Genomic DNA, 16933 nt, shown 5'->3' with positions numbered 1-16933 from the left:
AGAACTAATTAGACATTAATACTGCTGTGATAAATTTAGTGTTGCAAATACAAAAGAATTGAATGGAGGAATGTTAAAGTCAGTTTAAATAGTTGTATCTGTTCCATTTAGTTGGTGAAAATTTTTCTTCCCTTTTGTAACTTATTACTCTTAAGGGTTTCATATTCCCAAGGTGATCAATAAACTTGAAGCCAAAGTTATTACTTGCAGAGGAAAAAGAAAAGATCTTCTAAATTCTTTCACACTTTTCCTATGTTCTGATTTAAAAATTTATCTTTTTCTACTGTCAGGACATCTTAACACTGGAATAACAGGGCTGTTAAGAATGTTAAGATCTCCTGCTTACATGTTGTTTGTCCTAATGAAAATGAAGCTTTGGTAAAATAGCAACTCTCATAGTATATGAGTCAAGCTGTGATGTCAGCAGTGTGGCCAGCTTGAAAGCTATTATCCATTTCTGTTGTGAAAGATTTTCTTGCTTATATATCACTAGACATTAGGAAATGGAGCTAAATATGCCAAGTTCCATTTATTGAAAGCACCTATGTTTTAAAGTACCTGTATATGTTACAAATCTTTTTTAGAATACTAAATTAAAATGCCTTCTTTCAGTAGAAAATGGAGAGACAGAAATGTCCCCAGAAGAATCATGGGAGCACAAAGAAGAAATAAGTGAAGCAGAGCCAGGGGGTGGTTCTTTAGGAGATGGAAAACCCCCAGAAGAAAATGCCCAAGAAATGATGGAGGAAGAAGAGGAAATACCAAAACCTAAATCTGTGGTTGCACCACCAGGTGCTCCTAAAAAAGAACATGTAAATGTAGTATTCATTGGGCATGTAGGTAAGTTACTCATAGCTATGATTGGGTACATAAAACAGAACATCTTTTTAATAAGTTGGAGATGTTTCATGAAACTGAACTGTGATTTGCTAGATTATTTAGCTGGCAGAAAGTTGTCAACAAATACTTCGTTCTCAAAGGGTGGCAGATGAACAATTCTGTAATGGCATGGAAGCTGGGAGAAAAGCTTTAGTATATTTTTATATAATGTGTAAATTAGCCTTTGATGATAGCTGAGCATATTATGATATCTTAATATCCTAGGGAATTTGCCTTTTTTACGTGTGAACTTAATTTATTAATTTTATTGTATTAACTTTACTGTGTAGTTGAATGTTGTGGGATATGAGAATTAGTAATAGGTTGCTGATTTAGCTACCCCCTAGCCCCCACCCATTTGATTTACTTAGATATTTAATCATCTAACCTATCCCCCAAATTCTGAGGAGAAAAATAATACAATTATGTGTCCTTCCCTCCCCCCCCCCCTTTATCTCTGCTTTCCCCTGAATATGATGATACACCCTTCTACTTTTTTAGTAGCAAGAACTCCTTTGAAATTTGTATAGGAACACTAATCTCTACTAAAAGTGAAAGGCAGACTACTTAAATGTAGTCTCAGCTCTTGGCTATTTTTGCTGTTCTCTAAGGCTCCCTTAGGGTTTTTTGTTTTTCCCTAAAGTAGGTTGTTGTTGTTTTTTAAAAAAAAAACACCATATTTTTATTGATTTCAGAGGTGAAGGGAGAAAGAGAGATAGAAACATCAATGATGAGAATCATTGATCGGCAGCCTCCTGTACACCCCCTACTGGGGATTGAGCCCACAACCTGGGCATATGTTCTGACGAGGAATCAAACTGTGACCTCCTGGTTCATAGGTACCAGTAGATGCTCAACCACTAAGCCATGCTGGCAGGGCTACCCTTAGGTAATTTATATTCAATTGCTGCCTGGCTCTTAGCTGGAGGTCAGGGAATACTCTGTTTAAAAATTCTTTCTTTTGTTCTTTATCAGTAAAGTAGTTCTAAATCATTATCAAGCTGTTAGGGGGACTTAGTAGCTCCTTTTTCCAATGGAGAAGGTAACTAACCAATAGATTCCTACAGTTTCTGTTGCTTTTGCACGATTTAATTATAAAGTATATGCTAAACTGTATCTTCATAGTTCTGTTATATGTATATACTGGTTGACTTTTTAAAAATTTTTTTATACCTATGCTTTGCATACATATTGTTGATGTTATTACTTTTAGATGCTGGCAAGTCAACCATTGGAGGACAAATAATGTAAGTATATTTTTTCTTATATAATAGAATTAACTCAATTGAATGAATTTTGGGAATTGTCAACTTTCATAAAATCATACGAAGGAGATTACCCCAAGTTAAGAAAATCTATATATAAAGAGCCACGGGCTGTCACATCTGAAATAACCGAATGGACGACCAAACGACTGAGCAGCAGGCTGTGTGGGGTGACCAGTCCGGCAGGGGGGTTAGTGAGGGACGACCAAACGACTGAACAGCAGGCTGTGTGGGGCAACCAGCCCGGCAGAGGGGGGCAATGAGGGGTGACCAGGCTGGCAGGGGTCACAGTTGGTGGCAACCAGGCTGGCAGGGGGGTGCCGTGAAGGGCGACCAAGCCGGCTGGGGGAAAGTTGGGTGACCAGGCTGGCGGGGTGGGGGGGCAGTTAGGGGCAACCATGCCAGCAGAGGGGGGCAGTTGGGGGCGACCAGCCTGGCATATGTGGGCAGTGAGGGGAGACCAAGCTGGAAGAGGGGGCATTTGGGGGCGACCAGGCCAGTGGGGGGTCAGTTGTGGGTGACCAGGCTGGCAGGGGAGCAGTTGGGGGCAACCAGGATGTCAGGGGGGCAGTTGGGGGCGATCAGGCAGTCAGGCAGATGAGCAGTTAGGAGCCAGAGGTTCTGGATTATGAAAGGGATATCCAACTGCCGGTTTAGGCCCGATCGCCAGGATCGGGCCTAAACTGGCAGTCAGACATGCCCCGAGGGGTCCCAGATTGGAGAGGGTGCAGGCTGGCCTGAGGGGGGGACCCCCCCCCACACACAAATTTTGTGCACTGGGCCTCTAGTTAATAATAAAATGGCATTACCTGTAGAGAAGACTGATATTAAGGAGTAATTTTTGCAATGTGATCATTAGTATTTTCTGATGGATTATAGGCCATCACTAAAATTCTTTCGTGATCACTGTCAGACTCTGATGTAACATGAATTAAATATACTTCTGAAAATTACCTTTTACATTTTTTATAAAAACTAATAAAGAACCAACCCTCACTTATAGGAAATTTTACTCTTTGAATATAATTTTCTTGGAAATAATAAAAACCAGCTCTTGAACCTGGTGCATAAAGAGAACTGGCGTTTTCTCATCATCAACTCCTTAAATTTATGTGGATTTAATCAAATATAAGGTAGTCTGGCTAACATGCTAAGATAATTTTTTATTATATTATGTAAGTTATTAAGGTATGAAGACACCATGGTTGGCCTTCAGGAACATATTCTAGTATTGAAAAATCTTTTAAATTCACAGGTCCTAAATATTTAATCCCTCTTAGATTAGACCCATTTTTTAAAGCTGTCATTAGAGGATCTAGATATCATCATCTTGTCTTGTTTAGTAATCTTAATTGATAATCTTTCCAATTCTCACTTTTGAAGATTCCCCAAAGACTCTAAAACAAGGATCCTCTTCTAAGGCTCTACGGATAATAGTGTTGGGCCCATTTGATGATGTTTTAGAAGAATGTATATTTTTTGGTTATGGGCTGTAATTTTCATTGGTATTTCACTGGGATTCTATACTTAAATGGTTAGAAACTTGCACTACAGATGACTGCACAGAGAACCCCATAGAGATGAAAGCTAGAACTGGAATTCCTAAGGAAGTATTTTAAAACTAGAGGCCCGGTGCACAAAATTCATGCACAGGTGGTGGGCCCTAGGTCTGACCGGTGATCAGGGCCTATTGGGGCTGTCTCGCCCAGTCCCAATTGGGGCTGGGTTGGCTGGGGCCTGTTGGCTGGGAAAGGGGACAGGGGGAGGGACCGCGGGAGATTGGCTGGCCGTGGGAGGTTGGCTGTGGGAGAGCACTGACCACCAAGGGGCAGCTCCTGCATTGAGCGCCTGCCCCCTGGTGGTCAGTGCACATCATAGTGACTGATCAACCAGTTGTTCTGGTCATCCGGTTTTAATGGTGGCTTAGTCTTTTATATACATAGATAATCTCACTTTGAGAAATAATATCTTTAAAGTATTAAAGTGTATTAGTAAGACTTAATTGCCTGGACAACACTGTTGGAATCATTTTATATAGCATTTACATTTGCTTTTTATTTTTTATTTTATTATTATTATTTTTTAATATATATATTTTATTGATTTTTTACAGAGAGGAAGAGAGAGGGATAGAGAGTTAGAAACATAGATGAGAGAGAAACATCGATCAGCTGCTTCTTGCACACCTCCTACTGGGGATGTGCCTGCAAGCAAGGTACATGCCCTTGGCTGGAATCGAACCTGGGACCTTTCAGTTGGCAGGCCGATGCTCTATCCACTGAGCCAAACCGGTCAGGGCTACATTTGCTTTTTAAAAGAAACTTTTATTGCTTTGGCCAGTGTGGCTTGGTTGGGTGTCATCCCATGCAGCAAAAGAGATTGCTGGTTTGATTTCTGGTCAGGTCACATGCCTGGGTTGTGGGCTGGATTCCTGGTAGTGTGCATGCAAGAGGCAACCGATGTTGAGCTCTCACCTAGATGTTTCTTTCTCTTCTCCCTTCCTCTCTCTCTCAAAATCAAACTATTCTAAATAAATAATAAATAAATATAATAAACTTTTATTATAAATTAATTTTAGACTTTACAGAAAGGTTGTAAAACAAGTACATACTTCCCATATACTTTTCACTTAGCCTACCCTAATGGAAACATCTTACATAACTGTAGTATAATCATTAAAACTAAAAAGCTAACATTGCTATAATACTACTAATTAGACTATAGATCTATTTGAATTTCACCAGTTTTTGCACTAATGTTTTTCTGTTCCTGAATTCCATTTTGTGTTTGTTTTGTCTCCTTTAACTTGCAACATTTCCTCAGTCTTGTCTTTCACCACCTTCATCATTTGAAGATTGCTATTCAGTTATTTTATAGGATACTAGAGGCCCGGTGCAGGAAATTCATGCACTCGCGGGAGGGGGCGTCCCTCAGCCTGGCCTGCGCCCTCTCGCAGTCTGGGAGCCCTGGGGGGATGTCTAACAAGGACCTAAGCCATCAGTCGGACATCCTTAGTGCTGCCGCGGAGGCTGGAGAGGCTCCTGCCACAGCCACTGTGCTCGCCAACTGTGGGCCTGGCTCAGGGCTTCTGGCTGAGCAGCGCTCCCCCTGTGGGAGCGCACTGACTACCAGGAGGCAGCTCCTGCATTGAGCATCTGCCCCCTGGTGGTCAGTGCATGCCATAGCGACCGATTGTTCCGCCGTTCAGTCGATTTGCATGTTAGCCATTTATTATATAGGACTAGGGGCCTGGTGCTTGAAATTCTTGCAAGAGTAGGCCTTCCTTCCTCTGGCTGCTGGCACCGGCTTCCCTCCAGCACCTGGGACCCAAGCTTCCCTTGCAGCCATGGCTTTGTCAGGTCTAATTAGCATATTATTCTTTTACTATAATAGATTCTTCAATTGGGGTAACTGATGTTTTTTACAATCACACTGAGGTTAGGCATTTTGGGCAAGAATATCATCAAAGACATGCTGTACTCTTAGGGCATCCAGTTGGGGTAAAAGATATCAATATTCAGTATGTTTTTTTTATTACTGGTGATATTTGCTAAAAATTACTTGGTTAAGGTGTTACCAGGATTCTCCACCATAAAGTTATGGTTTTTCCCCTTTATTTTGTGGGAGATAATTTGAGACTATGCAAATAACTTTTCTACTGAAAGTTTCCTGATTCAAGCATCCACCAGAGGTACCTTTACTTCATTATATTTAGAATTGAAATTCCTTTTGAAGTGATTTAAAGTTTTCCTAATTTCATTGAGTAATTTGTGTTTCTTTAAATGTTTTCAGGTATTTGACTGGAATGGTTGACAAAAGGACACTTGAGAAATATGAAAGAGAAGCTAAAGAGAAAAACAGAGAAACTTGGTATACTAAACTTTTATGATACTATAAATTACTTTTAAGGAAATGCTGCCCACTTAATGCTTTTGAAGTCTACTGAAATGGTGTCATAACAAAGGAAGTTTCTTTCCCCTCATACTACGTAGTCTAGATCATTTCCCGATCACTTCAAAACTTGCACAGAGAAAGTTTGGAAACATCCAAACATCCAATAATAAAAGGCTTATTGAATATATTCTAATTGGGCCATTTAATTGGGCCATTATCTAACCACTATAAAATTGCATTTAAAGAATTTATAGTAACCAGGAATAGAATATGTTACAGTGGAATTTGGGAAGAAAACAGGAAACATCATAGTACTTAGGACACGATCATTAACTATGTAAATAAACAATGGAAAGAAAAATAATTGAAGGAATTATTGACAATGATTCCATTGAGTGGTGAGAGAAAAGGTCAACTTTTTCAGTTTTCTAACCTTATCTTATTTTTTAAAAGTTAACAAGCTTATCTGAATGGGGCATTGGTGTGTTTTTTGTTGTTATATTGCTCTGTAAAGGGAAAATCTTAATGAGTATATACTATGAAATACAGATGATTAGGTAATCTAAATTAATGCCTTCTATTATGGATGATTTGAACTTAAATAAGTAATTTTTACATGGCAAATAATATTGAAATAATTTTAGCAAGTAACTATTGCTCCCAAGTGGCAGGTTAATGGCCTTCATGTTAAAAAGACATCCTTAGACAGCCATTATTCATATTATATTTTGTGACAGATGATTATAAAAATGAAATATAGAGGAACTTATTAACTCATGGTGATATTAGCATTGGTACTTAAAGTAGTCTTTCTGTGTATGTTTCAGCTGTTTCATAAATAATGTTTGCTTCTAGAATGGTTGACTGGATATATGTAAAATTTCCAAGTGTTGGAACCACATTAACATAAGTTTTACTCTCTTAATTTTCATTTCTGTCTAGTTCTATTACTGGTTTAAATGTATGATGGACATAAAGCTAGATGTCATCAATTACACCTTTAATGGTAGAAGAATATCTTAGAAATTTTCATGTTCTTATCAGTATTATTCTTATTTTAAAATTATTTCAGGTACTTGTCTTGGGCCTTAGACACAAATCAGGAAGAACGAGACAAGGGTAAAACAGTAGAAGTTGGTCGTGCCTATTTTGAAACAGAAAAGAAGCATTTCACAATTCTAGATGCCCCTGGCCACAAGAGTTTTGTCCCAAATATGATTGGTGGTGCTTCTCAAGCTGATTTGGCTGTACTGGTAAGAAAGACATTTCTAATTCACCTTAATATTTGTTAGCAACCCCACTTAAACTTTTTAAAAAATAGATTTTTATTGATTTCAGAGGGGAAGAGAGAGAGAAACATCAATGATGAGAGAGAATCATTGATTGACTGCCTCTTGCTCGCTCCACACTGGGGATCAAGCCCACAACCCAGGCATGTGCCCTGACTGGGAATCGAACCTTGGACCCTTCAGTCCGCAGGCCGACGCTCTATCCACTGAACCACACCAGTCGGGCCCCACTTAAATTTTTAAATATTTGAGTTTATCTGTAAAAGCTGGAATTTAGGTTGTGGTGAACTACAATATACACGGTCACAATTTTCACTTTTGTCTTACTGATCTGTGCAAGAAGTCTTTATAATTTAGTTTACTTATGAAAATATATTTCAACTTTTCTCTGCCATTGCTATTATCTATTATGTGTCAGAACTTAGTGTCCACTAAATGCCAAGCCTACAAATTAGGCAGTGAGTATGAATATGAAATGATCTATTTTTTTGAGGCCTTCCATCATTTTGCAATTTTTTTAAATCACTGTTCCAGCACTAAATCATATACATGTTTAATTTGTAACATACATAGAGGCATACTAGAATTTGGAAAATTGAGGATCGAAAGAAACATACTTAAATCTTAAAATCACTTAGACATTGTGATATTTGAAAGCATGTATATTATGACTAATTTTCTTCTATATTTTTGCAGAAAGCTTCTGATAAAACCGAAAGGAAAGACATTTTATTGCTAGAAGGGTATACCTGAATGTGTAAGAATAAACTATTTGATTTCTTGGAATAGGTAATCTCTGCCAGGAAAGGAGAGTTTGAAACTGGATTTGAAAAAGGAGGACAGACAAGAGAACATGCAATGTTGGCAAAGACAGCAGGTGTAAAACACTTAATTGTGCTCATTAATAAGATGGATGATCCCACAGTGAATTGGAGCAATGAGAGGTAAGCTTACATATCTTATAGACATGTTAGTAAAATAAAGGATGCTTTTGTTATTATGTTTTTCCCTGTGGTTTTTCTAAACTTCATTTTTAAAAATGAAACTAGAGTTCAATTGCTTTATATTATAATTGGATTACTTATAAATATTATAGATACGAAGAATGTAAAGAGAAACTAGTGCCATTTTTGAAAAAAGTTGGCTTCAATCCCAAAAAGGATATTCACTTTATGCCCTGCTCAGGACTGACTGGAGCAAATCTTAAAGAGCAATCAGATTTCTGTCCTTGGTACATGTAAGTAATTCTTTTTTTCCTTTAAAAGAGTTTATGTCTTAATAAGTAATTTAAGAAAATAGTGAATGTAACTTTGGCTTTAAAAATACCAGGAACTTTGCCCATTTTTAACTGGGTTGTCTTTTTGTGATTGAGTTGTAAGACTTCTTTGTGCATTGGGTACCCCAAGTCCCTTATCAAATACATGATGTGCAAATGTTTTCTCCCATTCTGTGGGAGATCTTTTCACCTTCTTGATGGCGTCCTTTGAAGCATAACAGGTTTTAATTTTGATTAAACTAGGTTATTTTTTCTTTTGCCAATTGTACATTTGGTGTCATACATAGGAAAACTGCCTAATCCAGTTAGGAAGAGTTAGAACCCTATTATTGACATTTAGGTGTGCATTTCACTTTAGGCTACTTTTTTTTATAAGGTGAACTCTTGATTATTATATAGCTTTGTAAGTTTTCAAATTGGGAAGGGTGAGTCTTTGAATTTTGTTATTTCCCCAAGATTGTTTGGTTATCTGGGTTCCTTGAATTTCCATATAAACATTGGGATCAGCTTGACAGTTTCTGCAAAAAAGGCAGCTGGGATTTAACAGGATTGAATTGAATCTGTAGATCAGTTTGGAGAGCATTGCCGTCTTGACAGTATTTTATGTGTCCTATAAAGTGTAGCTTTAAAGGGGAAATTATTTTATAGAATCTTCATTTCAGAGCTGGAAAAGTCCATAAAAATTAAGTAAAAGAGTGCAGTCATTATTTACAACATGTGGGCTATTTGCTATAAAATATTTTCTAAATCTCAAGTGTTAATGGGGAGGTTTTTCATATTATATTCAGCTATTTTCATATTACATTCAGCTATTTTATTTTTAATTTTCTGAGGAATAAATGAAATGAATTAAATAATAGGATTAATGAGACGAGTACATGGGTAGAATGAAAACATGATTATAACCATTTTTTTGTATAAAGATACAGTCATGTAACTTAATATTTTGATATTTATGTTGACTCTCTTTAATGGATATTGTTATGTTCTCAGTGGATTACCATTTATTCCATATCTGGATAATTTGCCAAACTTCAATAGATCAGTTGATGGACCAATCAGGCTGCCAATTGTGGATAAATACAAGGTACCCAAAATGTTCAAGAAATTGGGTTTTATGGGAGGTGAAATAGTTGTTTTGTGTTTTGTTTTAAATTATGAAAAAACTTTAATAACAACATAGATGTCTCTTTTAATGGCTGCATATTATTTTGTGGTATAGACCATGATTTATTCAACCAACTTAAATTATTTCATCTGTTTCCCAATGAGCCAATAATCTTTTAGAGAGAAACTCATACAAGTGAAATTGCTAGACTCAAAAGGATTTGCACATTAAAGTTTATGCATATTGGCAAATAACCTTTCAGAATACTGTGCTAATTTATATTGCCAGCAGCAGTATATGAGTGCTAGTTTAACTGGATGTTCTACTTTTAAAAAAAAAAGCATCATTATTTTTACTGCAATATCAGTGTAATGTTTTGCCCCTCCTCAAATACTTTATTCTTAAATCCTCACCTGAGGACTTGCTTTTATTGATTTTAGAGAGAGGAAAAGGGAAGGGGAAGGATGGAGGGGGAGGGAGGGAGGGAGGGAGGGGGGGAGAGAGAGAGAGAGAGAGAGAGAGAGAAAAATATCATTGTGAGAGTGAAATATTTATCAGTTGCCTCCTGCAGGTGCCCCGATGGGGGGTCGAACCTGAAACCTGGGTATGTGCCCTGGCCAGGAATTGAGCTCTTGACCTTTGTTTACAGGACTATGCTCCAACCCACTGAGCTACTTTGGCTAGGGCTCCATACTAGATTTCTTGGACAAGTATTGCTTTTCTTATTTTATAGATAAAGAAACAGGCTCAGAGATTGCAAGAACCTGAATTTGAACAAATAATTCAGATCTTCAAACAAAATTCTGTGCCCTCTCCTGTACCATGCTTTCTTTTTAAATCTTAGGCATACTTATTTATTGGTACTATAGTTGTTCACATGCTTATGAGGCAGGTATTATAGATTATTTGTTCTCTATCCTGTATTTAAGATTAATTCTAAGTATTATACCACTTGTTCTAATGATTTTTATTTTTATTTTATGAGTAAGCCCTGCAAGATTTCACATGGGGTTGCTGAACTGTTGTAGAGTGGTAATAAAAATTTGAAACTTTTTTTAAATTTTAAATTTCAACAGGATATGGGCACTGTGGTCCTGGGAAAGCTGGAATCAGGATCTATTAGTAAAGGCCAGCAGCTTGTGATGATGCCAAACAAGGTAAGAATTAATAATGTCCTTTCCCATTTAGCTTTTCTCTTGAAAATTTTAGCAAGAAGCCAGGACTTTTCAAAAGGTTAGGGATTTCCATGAAAATAAACTTAACTTTTAAAATCCAGAATTACATTTATTAATGTCAGGTATAAAACTTAAAAAAATATGTGGCGTTATTCATTGACAAATGGGGAGAGGCCAGTGTTAACACAGTGGTAGAGCTAAAAGCTGCACCAAGAGAACTTCAGCTCTTTTATTTTACAAGATGGAAGTGATCTGGAGTGATTAAGTGACTGCTTCCGTTAATACACTGGATTAGTAAGTGAGCCAAGGGTGGAAACTCAGGTTTAATCACAATACAGTTAGCTTTCTTTCTCTTTTTGTATGTGGTTACATTGGATACTATAACATAATATGTTTAAGCTCTGTTCCTAATTTTAAGAGTAAAGCATTTGTCTTTATCATAAACTAGAGGCCCAGTGCATGAAATTCGTGCATGGGTAGGGTGCCTAGCAGCTGCCGGCTGCCATCTGGGGCCTTCCTTTGTTCCGCACCACCCCCTGGTGGTCAGCGTACATCATAGCAAGCAAGCGATCGAATTCCCAAGGGGACACTTTGCATATTAGGCTTTTATATATATATAGGTAGTTGTCTTGACTCTTTCCTACTTATTGTGATTTCTTCATCATTCGAGAGGGTTTTATTAAAACATGCAATATTTCTATGAATTATTCCTTTCTGTTATTTGTGACTGCTCACTTAGTGATATTTATAGATGATATGTTACTAAGAAAGTTACCTGTTTTCCAGAGAGGGCTTCTCTTAAAACTCCAAAAATGTTGTTTAATGTAGGGAAACAGATCTGAATCATCAGAGATTTTGTTAGATTTAAATGAGAATTTTTTTACCATGCTCAATTCCAGGCACAGTGAATTAGAAAAGATGTCTGTTGTCAATGTAGTGTTTAAGTATAATTGACACCTTACAAATTATACTCTGGGGTTTCTTGATGCCTTAGGGATTGGGGATTAGAGTATTCCACCATAGTATTTTTATTCTAAAGTGTTTCTGCATTAAAGCCTACTTTTTCTGCAACTTGAAGTCAGTGACTAGTGAATGAAAATAATAGTCGATTTGAATTTGTGTAGAATAGTCATTAGAAATATAGTTGATCATGGGAAATGGAAGTGGGATTGGTGTTTGCCAGGGGTTGGGGAAGGGAGAATGGGGAGTGACTGCTTAATGGGTACAGTGTTTCCTTTTGGAGTGATGAAAAGTTTTGGAACTAGATAGTGGTTATGATTGTAGGACATTGTGTGAATGTATTACATGCCACTGAATTGTACAGTGTAAAATGATTTAAAAAGACAAATGTTATGTGGTGAGTATTTCACCACCACAGAAAGAAAAGTACAATTCACTATAGGCAAGGGCCTTAATATACTAGTTATAGACCAGGGGTGGGGAATGTCTGGCCTGCAAGCTTTGGTCTGGCCCTGCCAAGGCATTAGGGGAAAGTTAATTAAATGTTTGACCAAATATAGCAGGCTAATTTTTAAGTTGATAATTTTATATGGCCCGCAAATGATGTTATAAATATTCAAATGGCATTTGGCAGTAAAAAGGTTCCCCACCCCTGTTATAGACAGAGTGGTTTTTCTCTGTGTAAGCTGTCACTTTATACTAATTACTTACTGGGAAGGTGTAGCATATCTTATAGTTGGTTAAGTGAGCCTTGAAAACTCAGTTCACTTTTGTCCTCAATCTCTGTGGAACAGAGTTAAATATTTAAAAGATACAGATGTCATACTGCTTTACATTTGAAAATTAATGGGTAGGCAACCTATGGATTGGGAGAAAATAATTGCATATCCTAAATCTGATAAGAGGTTAATATGCAGAATATATAAAGAACTCCTACAACGCAACACAAAAAACAAGCCACCTGACTAAAAACACGAGCAAAAGAGCTTAATTTACATTTCTCCAAAGATGTACAAATAGCCAATGAGTACATGAAAAATGATCAATATCACTAATCATTAGGTAAGTGCAAATCAAAATCACAATCAGAAAATACTTCACACCCATCTGTATGGCCACTATAAAAAACAAACCAGAAAATAGCCGTGGCCAGGTAGCTCAGTTGGATGGAGGGTCACCCTGTACACCAAAAGGATGTAGATTCAATCCCTGGTCAGGGTGGGTATGGGAGGCAACTGATGTCCCTTTCCTTTCCTCTCTCTCAAAATAAAACATATCCTTGGGTGGGAATTTTAAAAAACCTTTTTTTAAAACCCAGAAAATAACAAATGTTGGCAATGGAAAAATTGGAACCTTTGTTGACTGTTGGTGGGAATGTAAAATTGTTCAGCTGCCATGGGAAACATAATGGTGTTTCCCCCCCAAAATTAAAAATAGAATAAAACCATATATATAATCTAGTAGTTTCACTTCTAGGTATGTAACCCCCCCCCCCCCCCAAATTAAAAACAGAGCCTCAAAGAGATATTTGTACACCCATGTTCATAACAGCATTGCTCACAGTTGCCAAAAGGTGGAAGCAACCCAGGTGTCTGGCAGATTAACAGATAATCAAAATGTACATACGTATAAGTGGATTATTATTCAACCACAGAAAAGGAAATTCTGACATATGCTATACAATATGGATGAACCTTGAGGACGTTATGCTAACTGAAATAAACCAGTCACAATGATTCCAGTTCTATGAGGTACCTAGAGTAGTCCTCAGATTTCTTAGAAGCAAAGTAGATGGTGGTTTCCAGGGCTTGTGGGGAGGGAATAATGGGGAATTGTTTAATGGTGTAGTTTCAATTTTGTAAGATGAAAAATTTTCAGAACTCAAGATTGGTTGTATACAGTATGTACTTAATACTATTGGACTGACAAAATGTTCAAGGGGATACATTTTATGTTCTGTATTTTACCACAGTATTTAAAAAGTATTTAAAAATTAATGGGTAAATTTAAAAATTGATCATTTTTTTCATTTGCTATTTACAAAATTATTCTAATGTACAGATGGATATTTAGACCATTTTTAGATTGCTGGTTTGTTAACTTCTGGTTCTTAAGGAGTCTATGGAAGCCTATGCTTCTAATGCCTGCATTACTTCTACTTCCTATGCTGGGCTGTAGCAGTAAAGTGAAGCAAAAGAAGTGCTGTTGGAGGATAAAAAACTATCTGTGTGAAGGAATTTCTGAATATTGCTTTGATATTTAAAAATTGGCTTTGAGTTTGTATGCAAAAAAGTTTGCGTTAACTGAATCTGCAAGTTTAGTGCAAAGTGGCTTTTCCCCCACTTCAGTGCAGTAATCTGAATGCTCATTTCTGATAATTTGAGATACCAAAAGGATATTGTATAAACTCCAGCTCATATGTTATTAGGAATGTGGACTCAAACATTTAAAATCATATCCTATCTAATAAAAGACAAAGATGCTAATTGACCATACCTTCGCTACTCCCATCAGCCAATCAGAGCGATATGCAAATTAACCGCCAACAGAGATGGCGGCTAATTTGCATACTGCAGGCAGGGCGGGCCAGCACGAGCAGCCAGCCAGGACCCCATGTGCGGCCCTGAGCGGCACAATCGGCCCGAGGAAGCCCTATTCTTGTAGGAATCTTTCTGCAACGGGCCTCTAGTCCTATCTAATAAAAGAGAAACATGGTAATTTGCCGTACATCCGCTACCCTTCCCATTGGCCTAATCAGGGCGATATGCAACTTAACTGCCAGCCAAGATGGCGGCCGGCAGCCATGCACTGAAGCGAACAGGGAGGCTTGCTTTGCTCCAGTGACGGCGGACTCCAATGTTCCCGCCTGACTTGCCGTCCTCTCAGCTGCAACTCTAAGCAACTATGTTGCAAATATAGAAGCTAAACAAAACCCCAGAAACCTGCGTTAGTCAGCCAGGCTTCAGCCAGCCGGACCACAACATTGTATCAAATACAGAAGGTAAACAAAGGCCAGAAACCTGCTTTCAGCAGCCCTCAGAGCTAAAGCTGGCCCAGAATAAAAAAGAAAAAGAAAAAAATGAGCAGTTGGGAGCTTCAGTCACCCGCCAGCCTGAAAACGGCCCTCAGCCCCTCAGCCAGACTGGCCAGGCACCCCAGTGGGGACCCCCACCCTGATCCAGGACACCCTTCAGGGTAAACCAGCCGGCCCCCACCCGTGCACCAGGCCTCTATTCTATATAGTAAAAGGGTAATATGCCTCCCAGCACCGGAATCAGCGGAGCCGTGAGGCCTCCCGGCACCGGGATCAGCGTGACGGGGGCAGCACCCAAACCCCCTGATCTCCCTGCAGCTCTGTGTGTGACAGAGCGGGGCCACAACCTCCCTATCCACCCTGCTCTGTTCATGACAGGGGAAGGAGCCTCAACCCCCCTGATCAGCCCTGCTCTGTGCCTGATAGGGGGGAGCTCCCCAACCCCCCTGATCGCCCTGCGTTTCTGTGTGTGACAGTGTGCAGCGCCCCATCCCCCTGATCGGCCCTGCTTCTGTGGGTGATAGAGGGCGGGCGCCCCAAACCCCCGCCCCCCCCCACGGGCCCTGCTCTATGTGTGACAAGGGGGCAGTGCCCCAACTCCCCTATCGGCCCTACTCTGTGAGTGACAGGGGGGAGCTCCTCAACCCCCTGATCGGCTCTGCTCTGTGCATGACAGTGGGGAGCTCCTCAACCCCCTGATCGGCCCTGCTCTGTGTGTGACAGGGTACGGAGCCCCAACCCCCCTGATGGGCCCTGCTCTGTGCGTGACGTGGTGATGCCGCAACTTCCCTATCGACCCTGCCTTGAGTGTGACAGGGGGCGGTGCCCCAACCCCCCAATCGGCTGTACCCTGAGCATGATTAGGGGTGGCATCGCAACCTGATCTGCCCTGCTCTGTGCATGACGGGGGCAGCGCCCCAACTCCCCAATCGGCCCTGCTCTGAGCCCGACCAGGGGCTGCACCTAGGGATTGGGGCCTGCCCTCTGCCACCCGGGAGCAGGCCTAAGCCAGCAGGTGATTATCTCCTGAGGGGTCCCAGACTGCGAGAGGGCACAGGACGGGCTGAGGGACCCCCTCTCCCCCCCCCGCCCCCCAGTGCACAAATTTTTGTGCACCGGGCCTCTAGTACTGTATAATTGGTAAACACATTGCAGGCTTACCTCCAAAACTTGTTGAACTGATAAGACAGGGTATCACACCTCAGTCAAGACAAGGGGCATCTATGAAGACAGTTGTAGATACCCTTTACTTAGAAATATTAACCACTTATCCCTATCAAATTGCTTAAATATAGCCTAAACTCACTCCTTGCACAGCTACATGTTGAATCTCTAGAGAATATGGAAATGTTTAGTTATCTTTAATACCTTTCATAAACTAAGAGAAATTGTTGGTCTCAATCTTAATTTTTGAGTAATTACGGTGAACAGTAATAATTCCTTGGGGGGAGTATAAAGGAAAGGCTTCCCAGAGGGGATAGAGCAGCGGTTCTCAACCTGTGGGCCGAACGACCCTTTTACAGGGGTCGCCTAAGACCATCAGAAAACACGTATATAATTACACTATGGGCCCAGTGCACGAATTCGTGCACCTTGAAAGGAACTGTGAGCTGTGAGGCTGCGATGGGCACAGGGGTGGTTCTTGGCCCATCCTTCATGCCCCTGCTGGCCCCTCCTGCTGTGGCCTCTGGTCCTCTCTCTGCTGGCAGCCCCACTCCCGTTGCTGCCAATTCCATGCACTGATGGCGCCGACCCTGCCTGCACCCACTCATGGCGCAGAGCAACTGGGGCCAGCATCAGCAGTGGGTGCAAGCGAGGCTGGCGCCGTCAGCAGGTGTGAGCGGTGACTGCTGCTCTGATCGCCCCTCAGAAGCAGGGGGAGGTTGAGAATCCCTGAGGGGTGATCGGGCCGGCGCCGCCCTTTGCACCCACTGACGGTGCTGAACAATTGGGGCTGGCACCAGGTGCCAGCAGTGGGTGCGAGTGGTGGCTCCAGTGCCGGCAGTGGATGAAGTGCAGGACAGGACTTGTGCACAGGAGCAAAGAATTTTAG

The 16933-nt window shown here is 40.1% G+C and overlaps 1 protein-coding gene across 1 annotated transcript in view; it reads left to right on the top strand.

Moving 5' to 3' along the window:
* Positions 1–16933, top strand: part of GSPT1 (G1 to S phase transition 1) — a 43871-nt gene that overhangs the window by 15021 nt on the left and 11917 nt on the right. The window contains 8 exon segments of the mRNA XM_006110053.3: positions 613–840; positions 2093–2126; positions 5937–6014; positions 7111–7291; positions 8117–8271; positions 8424–8564; positions 9597–9690; positions 10788–10868. Of these exon segments, the coding sequence (XP_006110115.1) occupies positions 613–840; positions 2093–2126; positions 5937–6014; positions 7111–7291; positions 8117–8271; positions 8424–8564; positions 9597–9690; positions 10788–10868 (992 nt within the window).

Source organism: Myotis lucifugus, unplaced genomic scaffold, assembly GCF_000147115.1.
Source record: "Myotis lucifugus unplaced genomic scaffold, Myoluc2.0 scaffold_176, whole genome shotgun sequence".
Lineage (NCBI taxonomy): Eukaryota > Metazoa > Chordata > Mammalia > Chiroptera > Vespertilionidae > Myotis > Myotis lucifugus.
This window is presented reverse-complemented; position numbering and strand designations above follow the sequence as displayed.